The sequence below is a fragment of the Camarhynchus parvulus genome, chromosome 3, assembly GCF_901933205.1.
Source record: "Camarhynchus parvulus chromosome 3, STF_HiC, whole genome shotgun sequence".
Classification (NCBI taxonomy): domain Eukaryota; kingdom Metazoa; phylum Chordata; class Aves; order Passeriformes; family Thraupidae; genus Camarhynchus; species Camarhynchus parvulus.
This window is the reverse complement of record NC_044573.1, coordinates 6,896,272-6,913,716: the sequence shown is the minus strand read 5'-3', so window position 1 is coordinate 6,913,716 and position 17,445 is coordinate 6,896,272. Positions and strand designations below refer to the sequence as shown.

Here is a 17,445-nt window from a genome sequence, read left to right as displayed (position 1 = left end):
CCTGGCAGTGATGCTGTGCTGCAGGGCTGTGTTCCCCCTGCCCCAGCAGCATCCCTCACTCCCCTCCATGCCTGCTCCATGCCCAGCTCTGGCAGAGGCTACAAGGAGGAGGTGAAATAAGAAATCAGATCCAGCCAGCGGCATGAAGACAAGCAGGGTTTTAGGAACTGGTGGAGTGTTAGGAAAACACTGGAATTGAAGGTTGCAGAGGATGGCAGGATTAAAAATAGGCTGTAGCCAGCCTTCCCCAGCATTTTGGCATCTCAGCTGCCTGTTATCCTTGTGACCCACTAAGGAAGAGGCAGCAAAGAAAGAGATTCTCTCTTCCACCTCCCTGGCAGTGCAGGACAAAATGGTATTTTGCTTCTAACCAGATGGTTCTGCTCTCTTGGTCTGATAAGATTTACTACAAGGGCATAAACTGAGTGTTTTGTCCCTGTTTTCAGTCCAACCAAGGGACTCCCACCTTCCCTGAGTTCAACAAGGCACTCATGAGCACTGAAATGTGCTCATTCATTCACATCTTACAGGCTGTTTGCAGGCTTCTATCCTTTAAGTGGGGAAAAAGGCAGTTTTGTAGAAACCATCATTTTAATTCAAGATACTCATGAAAGAAGGCACTTCACAGAACTGTGTTATCCAGTACAATCAACATTGCACCTTGGTACTCACTTTAGCAATGCTGTATTTATTTTGGAAAAACGCAGAGACAATTCATAATGCTAAGAGGTGTTGAAATCCATAATTAGAAAAGGTGCCTGAACCTCCTGGCCAACAGCTCATATTTTAGAGGAGCCAGGAACTGCTTCTTCTACTCCTTACCCATAGTGTGTATTTCTTCATGTTTGCTGTTGGACAGACTAGGCTTCCCTGAGCTGTGAGTGTCAGCCAACCATGAGCAGCACAACATAGCAGCTAAAAGTAAAAAATCTGCCTTGTCCAAGAGTATAAATTTAGGAAGAATCTTTGTGAAAGGCTGCTGAGGTGTAGGTTTTTGGGTTTTTTCTTCAGCTTTAATTTTCATACATCAAGAAGATCCTTCATCTGAAACATTTTGGGAAATTTGGAGATTTGTAAGCTGGTCTCAAGCAGAGCCAAGGGCTGCCACACCAGGACCCCTGGCTCCAGCACTTTAAGAAGTTTAGCTACTTCTGCTTGGTTAAAACATGCCCTCAGGTACCAGCCTGTGACTGGGTGTGCAAAAATTGTTCAAAAATGCAATGCCACTCCTTTTGTGTGTGTGTGTGTGTGTGTGTGTGTGTGTCTGCTGGAGCCAGCCTGAGCAGGGCTGAAGGGGATGAAGGGTTCCTGCTGCCCACATCTGCTCTCTGGGTGGTTCTAGGGGTGAGAGGCTGGGGGAACACGTCTCTCCTCCCTGTGCCATTGCAGGGTTGGAGCTCCCCGGCAGCCCCAGCCCCTGGGGACAGCTTTCCCACTCTCATTTGAGTCTGCATTTTGTTCACTTCCCTGCCCTTTAAAAAAACAAATTTGTTCTTTGTTATTGTGAAGTGTAAAAATGAAACATTTAGAAACCCCTGGGAAATGGGAGAAGTGGGCAGGGCCCTGCTGGTAGCGTCCACTGGTTTGGTTTGTCTTTTGCTGTATTCATTTCAGTATTTGCGAAAAGCCAACCATAAAACACCCATTTTTCACACAAAGCCTTGCAGTCAGACATCAACAATTTCCCTTTGTCGGGGGAGATGATGATTTTTGCTGTGCCCAAGGAGTGCTTTTCCCACCCTGCTCTCCGAGAGCGGGAAGCGAGGCGCTCTGAGGGGAGGACGGAGATGTGAGGGCAGGAGGTGCACCTGGCTCTCTCTCAGGGGTTCTGCCTGGCTCTCAGGGGTGCTGCCTCTGCCTGGCTCTCTCTCAGGGCTGCTGTGCTGCTGTGTGTCCCCAGGCACGTTCGTGTCGGCCTTCACCGTGCTCTGCGGGGCCCGCACCGACCTCCCCGACCGGCACCGGTGCTGCGTCTTCTGGCTCAACATCGCCGCCGCCCTCATCCAGATCCTCACGGCCATCGTCATGGTGGGCTGGATCATGAGCATATTCTGGGGCATGGACATGGTCATCCTGGCAAGTAAGTGCAGTGGACTCGCCCTCCTGAGCGCTCCTCTCTGTGGCAATGGTGCTGTGTCCCAGATAATGGCCCTGCAAGCCACCAGGCTGCACTGCAGGGAGGAAGAGCCATGGGATGGGCTCTGCAAGTCCATGAGAAATGCAGTAGGCAGAGAAGTTGCTGGGAGGTAGTGGGAATGGGCCCTGTGACATAACTAGGAGAGTCTCCCATCCCACCACATGGGTCAGGAAGTTCCCTGTATGAAATTAAATGTGCAGGAAGGGGGAGCGCTGTGAACTCTGCTGTCTGGAGCCCCTTCTGCCCTGGTCACAGCCATTTGAACAAGAAATCTCTTTCTCTCTTGTGACTCTGGTTGCAAATCTGTGGTTAGTGAGCCCTTGCTAGGCCAGTTCTGTTCCCAGGGCCAGCTGTCACAGAAAAGCTCTGGTGACTCTCACCTTCCTCTTCCTCCCCAGGATACATTTACCCATTGTTTTGGAGTATTTTTTCATGTTTCAGACCAAGTTCTTAGGCTGAGCCAGAAGTGTTTTGCTGCTCCTAGAACGACATCCCATACGCCCTTTGAGTTGACTAAAACATTAGTTTAAGGAAAGAAGAATCCTTTTTCAAATGTTCATAATTGAAGCCACCAGTTAGTAGATACTACCAATCCAGAAGACAGGCTCTGTAACTCTCATCTGGTAGAGGTTTTCACTGGTGTGAAACTTGTGTCATTTCTCCTGTATCCTGGTGCAGAGGATGGAGGTGACAGCCTCATCTCACCTCCAAAGCCAGAAGCGGCACAGAGCTCAGGGTGCTGGTGGCATCTGCAAGACCCCACTCCCATTCCAGAGGCTGATGGGCAAGCCCTCAAACCAAACAGGTCTGAGACGTTTCAGGCTGACAGGACTGGCAGTTCCCAAAGCAAGCCCTTCTCCCAGAGACCATCTTATCAGCAGCTTTTGTGTTTTGCTTTGAAGAGGCTCCACTTTGTCATCTCTTCTGATGACATCTGTGGCTGCATGACAGAGGCAGAGAGAGGATCCTGGGAAGTTGCCAGAAACCTTCCCAAAGACAAAATGGATGAAATTGGAATTTAAAAAAAAAAGGCAGAAAACCAGTGCACATTTTCAGTTGCCAAACCCAGGGGTTAAAGCCTCTCACCAAACCACCTGCTAATTTCTGAGCCAGCTTCAGTTAAGGCAGTCCCCATGTAGAGCAAATTATGGATACTAAAAACCTGAACATGTGCAAAGCAAAAGCTTTCCTCAGGATGAAGGCAGTACTACTCTTTGTTTTACCCTGCAAACCACCTGCCACGTTTCCTCCCAGATGTACCTGCAGAGCAGGTAATTTCTGAGGCTAAATGGTGAATTGGTGTACGTGTGATGTGTCTTCAAGAATCTGCCAGATTTGTGTGTAGTGCCATAAGTTCATAACCATCAACTCGTGTGTTCTTCCTCTGTGGGGCAGCCCCTGTTCTGTCTGGCAGGACTCCACTCTGCAGGTGTGGAGAGAGCCAGGAAAACATCTGTCCTGACAAAGAACCACCACTGAAACTGTGCCTTGCTTTACTCCAAAGCCCTGCTCTCCAGCTAGAGGGGTTGGTGCTTAGGAGGGTCTTACTGGGAGAGTCTTCCCCAGTTTCACTGTTGGGGAAAACCAAACAGCTTGGAAGTATCTCCAAAGCACTCCTCCCCACACCTGGCTGGATTCCACCAGTTTGGGAGGCAGAGGATGGATGAGCAACTTGTGGTGGCTCAGGTCATTGCAACTTGTGGTGGCAATGCTCAGGACAAGAGGTGCCCAAGCACAGCAGCAGTATTTCATCCCTCTGGTGCCAGTAGAGAATGGCAAGAGGAGTCAACATGTCTTTTGTTTTACCAGCAGCAGCCCTTGGCAGTTTCTTGCCATCTCATTAAATAGCTGCTTTTAAGTTTACTTGCCATGCAGAGAAAGTAGTGGCTAAATGCAGCAGCTCTGGGTTGATGGAGAAGAGAAGAAAAGAAAAACCTTAATTGAAACAAAGAATGAAGTGACTGGTTGCTCTTACCTGTATCAAACAGTCCTGTCAGACCCAAAGTGGTTGGTTCTTGTTATCATATTTGAAAGAAAAAATAATAACTTAGGAAGGAAACCATGTTTCTAATGCAAGGAATAAGACATTTCATTTAAGAACACTGCCAGTTTGCTTTGGTTGGGTTTTGTTTGCATGCAAACCATTGGATGCACTGAACAGAAACTATACACCACTGCAACTTGAATCTGGGTGCAGATGGGAAATAGTTAAAAAGGTGTGAAACCACTGCCCACCTCAAGTCCCCTTGCCTTGAAATTATTGATCCCATGTGTCCCTGTGAGGGTGCCAGGATATTTGGGTGGGCTAGAGGCAGGACACAGCAGGTCCTGTCTAAGCTGGTGAGGGTTAGCAGCAGGGAGGAGGGTGGGAAGCAGCTGAGGGCCAGGAACTCTGCTCAGGCTTTCCCTAAGGGATAATCACCTTGCTCCCTGTCCCTGGGCCTGCCTCTCTGTTAGCTGGTAGAGACTTGGGAGGGAGTTAGAACCACAGAACCATGAAATCACTGAGGTTGGAAAAAACCTCCAAAATCATTGAGTCCAAGTCTTAAGCCATCACCATTGTGTCCACCACTGAGCCATGTTCCCCAAATGCCACATCCACCTGCCTTTTGAACAGCTCCTTCCAGCTTTTCATCTTCTAGTGCTATTTCCCAGGCATGGAAAGGGGGAGTCTGCTCTGAGGATAATGGCATACTGTCCTTAATGAGGGAAAAAGGAGAAGAATTGCAGTCCAATCAGGTATGCTTCAGTTCCTGGAAGAAGTAATCAAGTAAGTGACTCGCAGGCATTTAGAAAATAAAAATCACCCCCACAAAGTCACCGTGGGTCTGTCCAGAGCGAGCTGTGTCAGACTGGCTGGATTCCCTTGGATGGCAGAGGAATTAATTTTGTGTGAGGTGGCAGCAGTCAGCCATCCTTCCTAACCTTCAGCTGCTGACCCTGTCTCACACAGTGTTCCTACCAGCGAGCCAGGGGGACGTGGCTGGCGTGAAAATGCACTTGAGGACTTTCCTCTAAATGGATTTTCCTGACCTGGGAAGAGATACAGAGAGTTGTGTTGAAAGGTCCTTCCTGAATGCAGCTCTCCTCAGCATTTCCATTTGTGGCTTGAGGATGGGCTGGAGAAGAGGCTCCCCAGCCACACCTGGCAGGCACAGCGAGGGCAGTGCCCCAATCCAGGCCAACCAAAGAAATGGTCTGGAAACAGAGAGTGCAACTCAGTGGGGACAAGCCCAGGACTCTTCAGAAGGACTAATCAACTGCATAAATACACACTAGGGAACAACTTGTTTTTCAGGGAAGGACGTGGTGGCTGCAGTGAGTCACCAGCAGCACATTGCTGTAGAAGGAATGAACACCACACAGGCAGGGGGGAGCAGGGCTTGTAGGGCTTTCACTGATCCCATCACCTTTCTCTGCATGCATTAAGCTGTGGTGAGGCTTGTGGCCAGCTTTGGAGGCTGTACTTCAAGTGGAAAACCTGGAGAGTCCAGTAAGACAGGAGGCATGCTGATGATGGTGTTCAGTGGGCTAGTAAATGTGAGAGGGCAGCAGTTCAGCCCAAGACAGACTTGAATAACACCAGGAAGGATCTGTGTGGAAATTAGAGCACGTTTTTCCTCCAGTAAGGTCAAAATGCTGCAGAGGTGGCATGGCAGAGTCTGCTCTCTCTGTCCCTGTAAGACTCCAAGAGTGGGTAGACCCACGTCTGTCAGGGACAGGGTGGGACACAGCAAGAGACTGACTGACCTGGGGGTCCTGTCCAACCCTCATCTCCTCTAGGATGCCCTTTATCAGGATAATATCCCAGAATGAAGATAAACTGAATGCAGTTTTGCTGTCACACTTAATTACTTTTGGCAGCACCACAGCACAGGGCACTTTCTCTGCTAATTTAAATGAACTGCCAGCTGGCCCCGCTGGACACCAGAGATATCTTCTTTAGGCAGCCAGATGGCTTTGGGAGCTGTCCTCTGCTGTACCTGCTCTCTGAAGGCAAAGGTAGAACTAGGGAGCACTTAATTCTTCTGCCAGAAAAGGGCTGGGCAGCGCTGCTGCAGCGTGCTCTCCTGGAGCCCCTCGCCAGCTCTGCGGGGACGGTGCACAGAGCTGAGGCAAACCACAGCTAATGAGCTGGCCAAAGCCAACTGCAAAACAACCTCCTAAGGCTTTCCAGGCACAGCTCCCTTGGCTACAGGCACACCTTGTCCCCAGCCCACACCTTCATCAGCCCACTGTGCAGAATGAACTTTCCAGGAAGTCCCTGCCTGCTCAGAGCTGGTATAAAAGGCTGTGTGCCATTTCTTGACAGAAACGCCAGAGAAATAACATGGTAATGTCACACCGACATGGCACAGGGGACACAAGTCAGGGATTGTTTGTCCAGGCATTGTTTTGCCTCTGCTGGATGCAGCTAAGAAGTCAAGGCTGGTTTCTGAAGGAAGCCCTGGTTTCTGAAGGGAGCCCTGGTTTCTGAAGGGAGCCCTCCCTCAGCTCTCAGCTCTGAATGAATGATGTGCTTGGCCGCACCATCGCTCCAGGTTCACTGGATGGAGACTTCGGCTGACTCTCGGGGCTGATTGCCAGCCAGCACTGAGAACTCACCTGTAATCATGCTATCCTCATCACTCCTTTGCTAATGACTCTGTTCAGGCCCTGCCAGAAGCAGCAGCAGATGATTGCACAGTCGCTGTATACTCAGGCTCCAAGGGAAAGCATCACTGAGCCTCTCTGCTCTGCAGGGCCCCTGCTGGGGCAGGTAGCACTGCTCTCCTGGCAAGGAAACGGGAACAGGAGGCCCAAACCAAACAGTAACCCTTCATGAGATGAAGAAAATCCAAGGACATGTTGCCTGCTTGGACTTACTACGCTTAAAAAAAAAAATCTAAAAAGAGCTGTCCCCCAAACTAGGCCTGAGGGGAGTAGTTAAAATACCTTTTTTGCAGTTTCTTACCAAATGCAGTGGTGGGGGAAGTTCTTAAAACATTGTAGGAATGTTAAATAGCCCCAGTGTTTGCAGCACCCAGACAGGCTGAGGCATGCTGTGGTTGTGAGCTACCTGTGGGCACAAGAAAACTGAGCAGGGAAGCTGCCAAAAACTCTTCAGATGTAGTTTTCCCAACTCTGGGACTGTGAATGGTATGCCATGAACCTTTTGGTACACTGTGATGTCTTGTTTGATGCCTTCCTTCAGTGGCTCCCCTTCAGTCAAACCCATGAAATGCCAATGGCACAGAGGAGAGAGTTTCTGGGAGCATTGCTCAGAGGTGTTAGCCCATCCAGCCTGTTCTGCCTGGGGCTGGAAAAGCAGATGAGGATTCCTCTGTCTTCTTTAAACAAGAGTCCCAAATGAAATGATCCACTTCAAGTACAAGGATTAAAAGAAATGTTTAGCCCTGGTGTGAATGTCTGAGGGTAGAGCAGCTGTTCTCTGTTTACTCTGCAGCCTCAGTTTGTTCATTCTCTTCTGGTTCTCCATGTGTTTCAGATATCTCGTCTACAGTTACATTTCTCCCTCTCTCTTTCTTTCATGTTCCTTTGCCTCCTTTTGTTCACCATCAAAGTCTCACAAGGTAAGTTTGTTTCTGTTCTTCCTCCTCCTCCTCCTCACGCTCTGAGGCAGTTTCCCATGGAGAGCAGCGAGCATTGGTCGGGGCAGGACACCTGGAATTCACTTTGGCCAGTGCTGCCCACTCCCAGCCCAAGTGCAGCCATGTGCCTTTACATGTGTGTGTCCACTGTGTCTGTGTCTGTCCTGTGGCTGGGCAGCCCCAGGGATGCTGGAAATCCTCACACAGCATTGAACTGCCCCTGGGGATGCCCCAAGAGTGCCCTTGGAGCAGAGCAGGAACCAGTTTCAGTATGGAGAGCACCCTGAAGGCACCCTCTGCATGAACCCAGTCCCAGAAGGACAGCCTGTGCACAGACTGGGTTCCTTTTGCCTCAATCTTACATGCAGTGCTTTACAGGAGAAGTGCAATTTCAAGTAAACTTGATTAAATCAGTGACTTTGTGCACAGGCCCACTTAATCCTGAACCCAGAGCTGTCTGTTCTACAGAATTGCACCTCAGTTTTTGTGCAGGCACATTAATGTAAAGCTGCTTCATACAGAACAGCTAGTCCTATGCAAGAAATGCAATAACTATTTTCACATATAAACTATTTGATAAGTTAAGGCTGAAGTATTGTAATAAACAAGTTTAGCATAGGACAGGTCATTTTTTTTGGCTTATGGTCATGTAAAGAGACAGGCTTGGCCACTGTCACTTCCTTCCACCCAGTTTCAACAGTGACAGCCAGACTGAAAGGATTTCTCAATCTTAATTTCCTTATATCTCAATAAAAGGCATGGCTGTACAAGTAAGTTACTCTTACTTTAGCTAAAGATTTAAGGCAGGCCCCACCTTTCTGGCCATAGGGTTGGTTGTTTGGTTTTTTTAACTCTGCTCCCTAAACAAATTAAACCAATGCCACAGACAAGCCCAAATGACAAATTTCCAGCCAGCTCACCTTGCCTTCAGAGCTGACTCACACTTAAAACATGAATGCATGTGAAATCATCACTTTCACATGCCCCCTAGAAAAAGCTGTTTGAAAGAGATGAGAGTCTTTCTGTTCAGCTGCACACAATAGGCAGAAATCCAGTTAAGTGTCATTATTCTGTCCCTTGTGCTTGTTTAGCATCAGGAGGTCCAGGCTGTCAAACCTGGGCGAATGTGTGGGTTTTTTCCAAAGTACAGCAAAGTTCATTCCCTGGAGTCAATTCTTAGTTCAGCAAAAAGTCCTTTAAAGATAGGGGTTCTGGCACCTGCTGGTATTTTATGTTCAGTTTTTGTAAGGGACTTATAAAAGCCTAATGTAAGGGTTAGAAAGAATATTACAAAGCACAAATGGAAAAGTGTTTGAAAAGTTAAGCATTCTTCTGAGATATAAAATTTCAGACTACTTTGAAATTCAAAATATAAAAATGACAGGCTACTTACGTTCCTTAAGCTAAGGAAAAAAAACCCTCCAGATTTAAAAAAGTTTTTTAGTTGAAAGGTGCTCACTGTGGCAGGTACTGCAAGTAAGGGCAGTTGGCTTCTTTAATCAGATTTTTTGCATTGATAAAGTCAGAATAACAAGCTTCTCTTGAAAGGAAAGTGGGGAAAGCTTCTGGTGCAGTCATTGCAACTGTTTAGGAAAGCATTAAAAAATCCAGTGTTTTTCTCCTCATCCTGTACCAGCACAGGAGCTGCAGGTGCTCTCCTATTGCCCTTCCCTGCCCTAGCCCTGCCAGGGGATGAAGCTGTCTCCTGTGGGATTTGCAGCCTGCCTGCAACAACTGTGTGCAGGACAGTGAATAATCAGGGGCCCCAGGAGCCCAAGGAGCTGTGACAAGCAGCAGGACAGGCTGCTTGAGCCCTTGGAACATCCCTGTGGCTGTCACACAAGGTGTTTGCTGTCTTGGTTGGGAAGTGCATCAAACCTCATGGCCACAGGAAGAGGAAAGGGCATGAAGGAACAGGGATCCTGGCAGTTTCCTTGGTTTTGCTGCTGAAAAGATCAGTTTCCTCCAGGCACACTGGATGGCTGCTGTGCCCTAAGAAAAGCACCTGTAATTCTGCTGGGCTGGAGCAAAGCAAGTACAGAACCAGGCAGTGAGGAAATCATTAGAGGCATCCCAAGATCTGTGTTTGACACTTCAGCCTGTGAGTCAAGGCACTGCCCTCTTCCAAGAGGTGTTTGCTCCCCTGTGCAAACTGCAGCACACATTGGTTGCTGTTGGGAAGTGCTGTCAGCAAAAGCCAGCAGAGGAACACAAAGATGGATAGAGGAACGTTGGGAAGGATGAAAGTTTGACAAGAAAGTCTCACAGATATGTATGCTTGGCAGAAAGATTTTTGAATGTAGAATCTGAAGAAGGAATAGAGATGGAAGCAAGTTTTGATATAGAAGAAAAGAATTGCTGAGCCAGTCTTACTGGATAACCAAGGAGGCAAAGGGTGTGTTAGTTGGAAGGGGTTTTTATGGCTTACAGCAAAGGATAAACCCACCTCCAAAAAGAAGATGTTTTTACCAAGCAGAAAGAGAGCACAGGCAAACAAGTCAGCAAATGTTGCAAGTAGAAAAAAGGTCTCAGAATTTTCCACTGCAAGAAAACTGAAAAACAACTTCTAGCTTAAACTGTAATGTACTAACTTTGAGTGATTGGAGAACAGTAACATGAATATGGTAATTACAGTAGTTATGATAGGCTATAGATAAAAGTTAAGGTATAGATTGGTTCTACTGTATTAAGGTGCTCAGCAAAGGAAAGTCTATAATGCACTGTAACCTAAACTCAGGGTCTCCAGGCCTGCAGCTGGAGCTGACAGCTGTGGGCACAGCTCTGTCACCCACCTCCCTGGGCTGCTGTAACCTCTTGGATGGAATAAACTGCATTTTGGAGAGCCCCTGGAGCCCCACATCCCTCATTCAGGCTCTTACAGAGGAAACCAACCTCCTCCTACCCGCCAGTGCTCTGGGAGGATGAGGTTCAAACTCAAGTAGATCCCAAGGAGAGATGTGTGTAGGATGCATGACCTACCAGGGCAGTGCTTGGGAACAGCTGTGTCTCCGGAGCAGGATACAAGGACATCCATTTCCCCTGCACCGCAGGAAAACACACTCCATAAAAACTTCAGGTTGTTGGGCTGGAATTGGTGACCACTGTTACCTGCTGTGCTCTTACAATCCCTTCAAGCAGAGGTGCCTGTGCCAGGCTGGTGGCAGGCAGGTGCCAGAGCAGCAGGGCTGGCTGCCAGCACCCACATGGCTGTGCCCAGGGAGGAGCAGCACCAGGCAGCTCTTGGCTAAAGCAGGGCAGGGGGCTGCCCTGGGCAGCCTGGCCACGAGGGACAATGTGGCCCCCTGTTCTCCCACGTGGTTTTTGCTACTCCTGGTAAACCAGGCTCACCCAGGGTCCTCGTTTGGAAATAACTCCTGTTATTATCAAGCGCAACACGGCGCAAAGAACCAACACTCCATCAGAAAGGTGTAAAAGAGAGATTCATTATAGCAACATGTTGCTTTTATAGTTTTTCAAGATATTTACATTTACTTAACATTCACTGCCCACTGGTCATAAGAAACAAAGTTCTCAATAGGTGAACAAGGAACCACGTCATTCTGTGGGCCAGCTAAAGTCCGTATCTTTTAACTTTCTCTCCTTCATCACGTTGTCTTGGGGATAGCCTTGGTGTCTTCCTCGAGAGAGATACAGGGCTTTCCTTATCTTTAGGAAGCCTTTGCTGGCTCACAAGAACAGCACAAAATGCCTTTCCTACAAACTCTAATCATGTTCCCTTCCCCTCCCTCCTCACAGGCTACAAGGAGCAGGGGATCCCACAGCAGCTCTAGTGGCTGGGACAAGTGTGGTCAGAGAACGCGGCAAGAGATTTCCTTTGGCAGCCGTGGGCCATGGACCTTTTCATTACCCTTTGTCTCTCTTCTTGTCCCTTTGTTTTGTCTCCCTGTGTCTGCCCGTGCCCGTCCAGCGGAGCGGAGATGCAGAGCAGCCGGCGCAGACTTGCACTGACGCCCCCGAGCAGCCGAGATGAGGCGAGCACGGCTTGGCTTGGACTGGTCCCGGCCCACCAGGAGGACGAGGGTGCCAGGACAAGGACACGCCCTTGGCAAAGGTGGCACCTGGACGGGCAGCTGAACCAAGGGAGGGAGAGATCCTGCCTTCCTTCTGCTCCCAGGGGGAGGTTGCTGAAGATGTTTTGCCTCCTTTTTGTGCTTGCTGGTTGTGAACATCAAATGCCAAGGAGCTGTTCATAGATACACGTACAGAATGTAAAAACAAACCAGTGGTACCTTCCTTCCTGCCCCAAGAGTCCCTCCGTGACTGCTTTGCAGCAGTGGAGGGTCCAACCCAGCCCTCTCTGCTGCCTGTGTATGTAAGATGTTCACTGAAGCTCTGTCCCTGCAGATGTCTTGAGAAATGTGCTTGCTGTAAATCCTATTGTACCGCTGACATGACCGGGGCCATCCCCTGCTTCCACCTGCTGCCACCATGCAAGGACCAGAGCTCCCACCAGCCCAGGGGACACTTTTCCCAGCACAGGACTGGCGTCCTGCAGCACCTCGCCTCTAGGGCAGCAAGTACTGCCAAAAGCCTCTCGTATAAAACAATACTGGGGGAGCCAAAGAACCTTTCCTGCCCCTGGAAGGGACTCGCTGGCAGTGTCTCCATGCTTTGGAAATGGATCCCCTCAGAGCACAACAAGTGCTCCTGGCTGAAGCAGCATCCCAGCTCTGCTTGCCCAGGTAAGTATCCAAAACTCCAGGATCTCCACCTGGTACTAGACAGGTGCTTGGGAACTGTTGTGGTTGGAAGGCCTGTGGCCAAAGGGGGTGGGGCTCTGATTTCATGGTTTCATTTCTCAGCTGGAGAAAACCAACCAAGCAGGTCAGTGGTGAAAAGCCAAGAGCCATTTGGGACCTGCACTAAAGCCAGGGGATGAGCTTCTCAAGAGTAGCACTGCCACAGCGATGGCCAAAAGGATTTCTGCTCACAACATTCAACAATTTCAAGTGTCTTTGTCCATTTCTACCAAAGGGACTGGTTCAGGGAGTGGCCTGTGCTGTGCATCTGCAGCTCTGTGGCTTGCTGGGCTGTATAGGTGTTACAGAACTGAGCTTCAGCATCTCCTGTGAGACAGACCATCTCTGCTCCTCCATTTGCCACCTGGGAAAAAAAGGAGTAAATTGGATCCTAACCAGCAGCAAATGGGGAATCTGTAGCACATCTGGAAAACACCTTCACAAGCTCCTGCTGTCATCAGTGACAACTCTTTTTTTGAGGTCTATAACTGGCCCTGAAGCCACCCAAGCCACTTGCCTGCTCAGCTGCAGCATGTGCAATGACACAGAGCAATGGTTACCCCTCACCTTTGCCAAACCAGAATGGCTGGGTCAAGTGCAAACACCAAACACTGCCTAAGCATCAAGTTAGCCATGCTGTGGTGTCAGGATGGGTGTGCAGGAGCCCTGCAGACATGGATAACAGGCCATGGATAAAAGGAACCAGGCAAAGCCTTTGGAATAGGAGCAGCAAGTGTGGCTTAAGAACAACTTCTTCTGGTGCCTGTGAAGTTGGGTTCACTTTTAGAAGGTGGATTTAAATGTGTAGTGGACAGGCAGCACAAGAAGCCTCAGGCTGGGGAGGAATAAACAAGCTGGTATTTTCACTGGGCCTAAAGTGCCAAAAGTCACATCTCCTGTGGCATCAGATGTCAGTCAGATCAGCAGCAGATGCCCCATCCCAGAGAACCAGCACCTGCACAAAAGGTCCCCTGGGAACAAAAAGGGACAGAATAAGCTCCTCATCAGCATCACCAGGGTTTTGCTGACCTTCTGGGCCACACTTGGTGCTGTCTGTCTCTGCTCTAGTGAGGATGAGAGAATTGTATTGGCTGGGAAAGGACTGAATGGAAATGCTGCCCTCCCTGGGATGGCTGCAGGTCTCTGAGAGCATCACTTTGGTTAGGTCTGGGTGCTGCCTGCATTTATTGCATGAAGGAGTCTGAGCAATGCAGAGATGAGGTGTGGGATTTATAATTTACTTTCAGGTTTTGCTCTTTAAAATTTCTTATCTTTCACCTTCTTACTGAATTGTTGAAGCCAAGAAAACACTCAATGCACCACTTCAGAGGTGCTGAAATCTGTCAAATGTCACCCAGGACAAAAAGCCTTTTTTTTGCCTATTGTGGTGATTTGCTTAATTGATTTTAATTAGAAGCAGACAGTTTCCCACTCTCAGCTTTATAAATTGGCCTTGCTACCAGGCAGCAAGCATCAAATTGCATTTTCCCCAAGGCTGTCCTGTGGTAGTAATAAAAATGATAAATCCCTCTGCTTTTTCCAATAGCCCTGAATAAAACTGGCACTGCCAAGCTCCCCCCAGCCCGGGTGTGAGCAGCAGCCTGCTCTCAGGCAATGGTGAGTATTGTATTTGCAGGGAATGCCCTGATGAAGGAAGGAATGATGCATCTGACTCCATGCTCTCAGAAGGCAAATTTATCACTTTATGATACTACATTATATTAAAGAATACTATACTAAAAAATATAGAAAAGATACTTACTGAATGCTAAAGAGATAATAATGAAAACTCGTGACTCTTTCCAGAGTCCTGACACAGCTTGGCCCCAGTTGGCCAAAGAGTCAAAACAACTCCCAGCAGAATCCAATGAAACAATCACCTGTGGGTAAACAATCTCCAAACACATTCCACATGAGCACAACACAGGAGAAGCAAATGAGATAAGAATTATTTTCCTTTTTTCTGAGGCTTCTCAGCTTCCCAGGAGAAAAATCCAGGGCGAAGGGGTTTTTTTCAGAGAACGTGAATGCCCCAGGTGAGCCCCTCACCGTGGCTTCAGGTCTCCCCATGGCAAGCAGTGGGAGCTCAGAGACTGAGCCCAGGGCAGGGCTGTGCTCACCAGGCGGTTCTGTTCTCCCCATCTTTAGTACCACATCCTCCACTTGGTTTTCCTCCTCTCACAAGAGGTCAGTTCTGTGGACAGCTGGCAGCATCTGGAGGGGCCTGTCTGGTGCCCACAATCCAGGCACTGACAAGAAAAGCCACGCTGTGAAGACACAGCTACAAGTGAAAATCTGGAGCTTTCCCCTATCAACAATTACTTCTTTTTTTTTTTCTCTTTAGGGTAAAATTAACAACCCGGCGTTTTCACACCTCCTTCCGAAGCACTGCAGAGGGGACAACACCTCCACCTCCTGTGGGAGCTGTGACCAGCTGCAAACCAGCACAGCCAGAGGGCACAGCCCAAGCCCCTCCTCTGGTCCGATGTGCATGGCCCCCAGCTATCCCAGCACCATCAGCTGCTTTGTAAATGTAGATGTTTGACATGCGAGTTTTACAGCTAAAGAGTGATCGTGGGTAATGAAGAATAAATGCAGTTGCTCCACCCCCATCTGCCAGCAACACGGAATTTTTCTGCTGCTCCTTTCTGATTGTGAAAAAACAGGTTTTTCAAAAAAAAAAACCCCAAACAACAACCAAAACAAAAAAAGGGCTTTAATGAAATATCTTCTTGGTACTTGAACCCAGCTGGGCTGAACGACTGATTTACTACTCATTGGAAAGCAATTCCAGGGAGGAACCAACCCAGTGAGAAAACAGCTTCATCCTGGGTCAGCCCAGCCACTGCACTGCAAGGCACAGTACCATTTTCCCAAGGTCACTGGTGTTGCCAAATCCATATTTACCATGGAAAAGGCGCTTTGGGAGGTGACCCCCCACCCTCCCAGCCTTTTGCCTGGTTGGCCATCCTTGCTGCAGGGGCTTGGGGTTGCTCACAGCTGGGAAGGTCAGTGGGGCTTTGTGCTGGGAGCAGTTCTGGCACACACAGCCATGGGTCAGGAGAGTCAGATGTGAGAGGGGACTCCCTCTGTGCCACACCCTGTGCTGCCCAAGACACAAAGCTGCCTGTCCCTCCCTGTGTGCATTGACTGGCACACATTTTATTAAAGACCTTCCAGTGGTGCTGGAAATTGCCCTTTAACTCTTGCTGTGAGTGTTGTGCTGAGCTCTGTGGGTAGGAAGCTGAAGCTCACAGTCCCAGTATTCTCCAGAGGGCTGTTTTATTCCTTGCCTCCTGCTTCTTCTGGGCTGACCCTGCAGTTCACACACATGTATACACTCTAGCCAGGATGCCTTTTATTGCTACCCAGCCCAAACTGCATCCACTGCAAGACACCACCAAGAGTTCCTTGACATCCAAACCCCAGGTACAAGTCGATCCTGGCTAGATCTGACATTGCTCCCCAGGTAAAAGCAATGTCTTCTCCCACATGCTTGCCAACCATGGTGTGGCAACACAGCCCTGTACTTTCCAGCTGGCTTTGCTTCATGCTCACACATACAATGCACTTTGAAGCAGTGCTGCAATTTATTTCCCAAACTGGCACTCAGCATTCCCATCCCCCTGTGGGAGCAGCATGGTGTAAAACCCCAGGACACAGTGGCACCATCTGAAGCAGGGTTCATTACAGTGAATCCCACCAGAGCACATGCTAGCCACAACCCATCCTTCCTCGTCTTGTCATCTGTATAAATACCTAAGCCAGGCTAAAAGTCAAGTCCTACTTCTCTTGCACCCACCCAAGCGGCCAGAGGGAAGCAACAACATCCTGTTCCCACTGCTGGAATGGTGCAGTGGGAAGTGAAGGTTTTGTTCAGGCTGTAAGAATGGCAAAGGCCAGAGCAGCTCAATCCATCTTCCAGCTCTGAGAATGCTTTCAACAGGCAGGTGGGAGGGAATGGCACATTTTGGCTTGCGATCAAAAGAGGGGCTCCCCTGTGCCAGCACTGCTGGAGGTGATGCAGTGCACCCCCAGACACCCAGCAGGTGATCCCACCCTGGCCCACACCCCTCCTCCACCCACCACACCCCGGCACAGGCACTGCTCCCAAGGCTGGCAGGGGGATAGCTGGCTCAGGTCTGTGTGCTCTGTGGTTTTGGCCATGCATGTGTAGCTCAGATTTTCCACCTTAGGAAGGAGGGAGCAGGGGCCTGCCCATCTGTGCCGTTTGCACATCGCTGGTGAGCCCACCTTTCCTTTTGGTACTGGAGGCCAAACTGAGGGATTGCAGAGGACCATTTGTATGCCTGTTTATATCACTGAGTGTTGGATTGTGACTTCTTGTGTTTTGATACTGTGGATATTTTTTTTTTAAAGTTAAATATATTCTATTGCTGGACAGCTGGAATGAAATGCAGAGTCTTTTTGTGTCACCTGGAGAAACCCCATCACCCCTGATTCCAAATGGGTTCTCTTCTCCTCCCACCAGTGAGGTGATGGAGAGCATCCAGCAGACACCAGCCCGCACCCACATCCCCTGAGGAGAGGAGGCAGGGGGCAGGACATGGCTTCCTCAAGGAATTCACAACCAGAACCTTCCAGAGGAGTAGAAGGCTGGTGAGGAGCCTCACCTGAACCTCTGGAACAGAGACAAGGGAGGGGGAAAAGCCACCCTGTGTTGCCCTGTGCACATGCCTACCAGCAATTTTTCTTGACGGGGTTTTGTTCACAATTTGAACATTTTAATATGACTCCAGGTGCATTATCCCTGCTCCCCATGAGACAACAGCCCACGTGCTGCCAGGGGCTTGGCCACAGACACCTGAGCAGAGCTGAGCAGGTGGCAGAGCCTTCCCATGAGAGGCAGCTTGTCAGAACACCTGCACAGCCATCCATCCACACTCCATGCTCCTCCTGTGATATACAATGCCACAAAACACGACTGCTCTGCTCC

General features: G+C 49.2%; 1 protein-coding gene across 3 annotated transcripts in view; it reads left to right on the top strand.

Moving 5' to 3' along the window:
• The window catches only part of STUM (stum, mechanosensory transduction mediator homolog), a 48,091-nt gene extending 31,192 nt beyond the window's left edge, over window positions 1-16,899 (top strand). Inside the window, exons 2-5 of one of the 3 annotated variants that reach the window (XM_030945404.1) lie at window positions 1,901-2,080; window positions 11,657-12,431; window positions 14,035-14,105; window positions 14,833-16,899. In XM_030945404.1, the coding sequence (XP_030801264.1) occupies window positions 1,901-2,080; window positions 11,657-11,697 (221 nt within the window). In that variant the 3' untranslated portion in view covers window positions 11,698-12,431; window positions 14,035-14,105; window positions 14,833-16,899. Of the gene's footprint in view, window positions 1-1,900; window positions 2,081-11,484; window positions 12,432-14,034; window positions 14,106-14,832 lie in introns of all 3 variants that reach the window. The other 2 variants (XM_030945403.1, XM_030945405.1) reach the window with 2 other exon arrangements.
• Window positions 16,900-17,445: the final 546 nt, after the last annotated feature.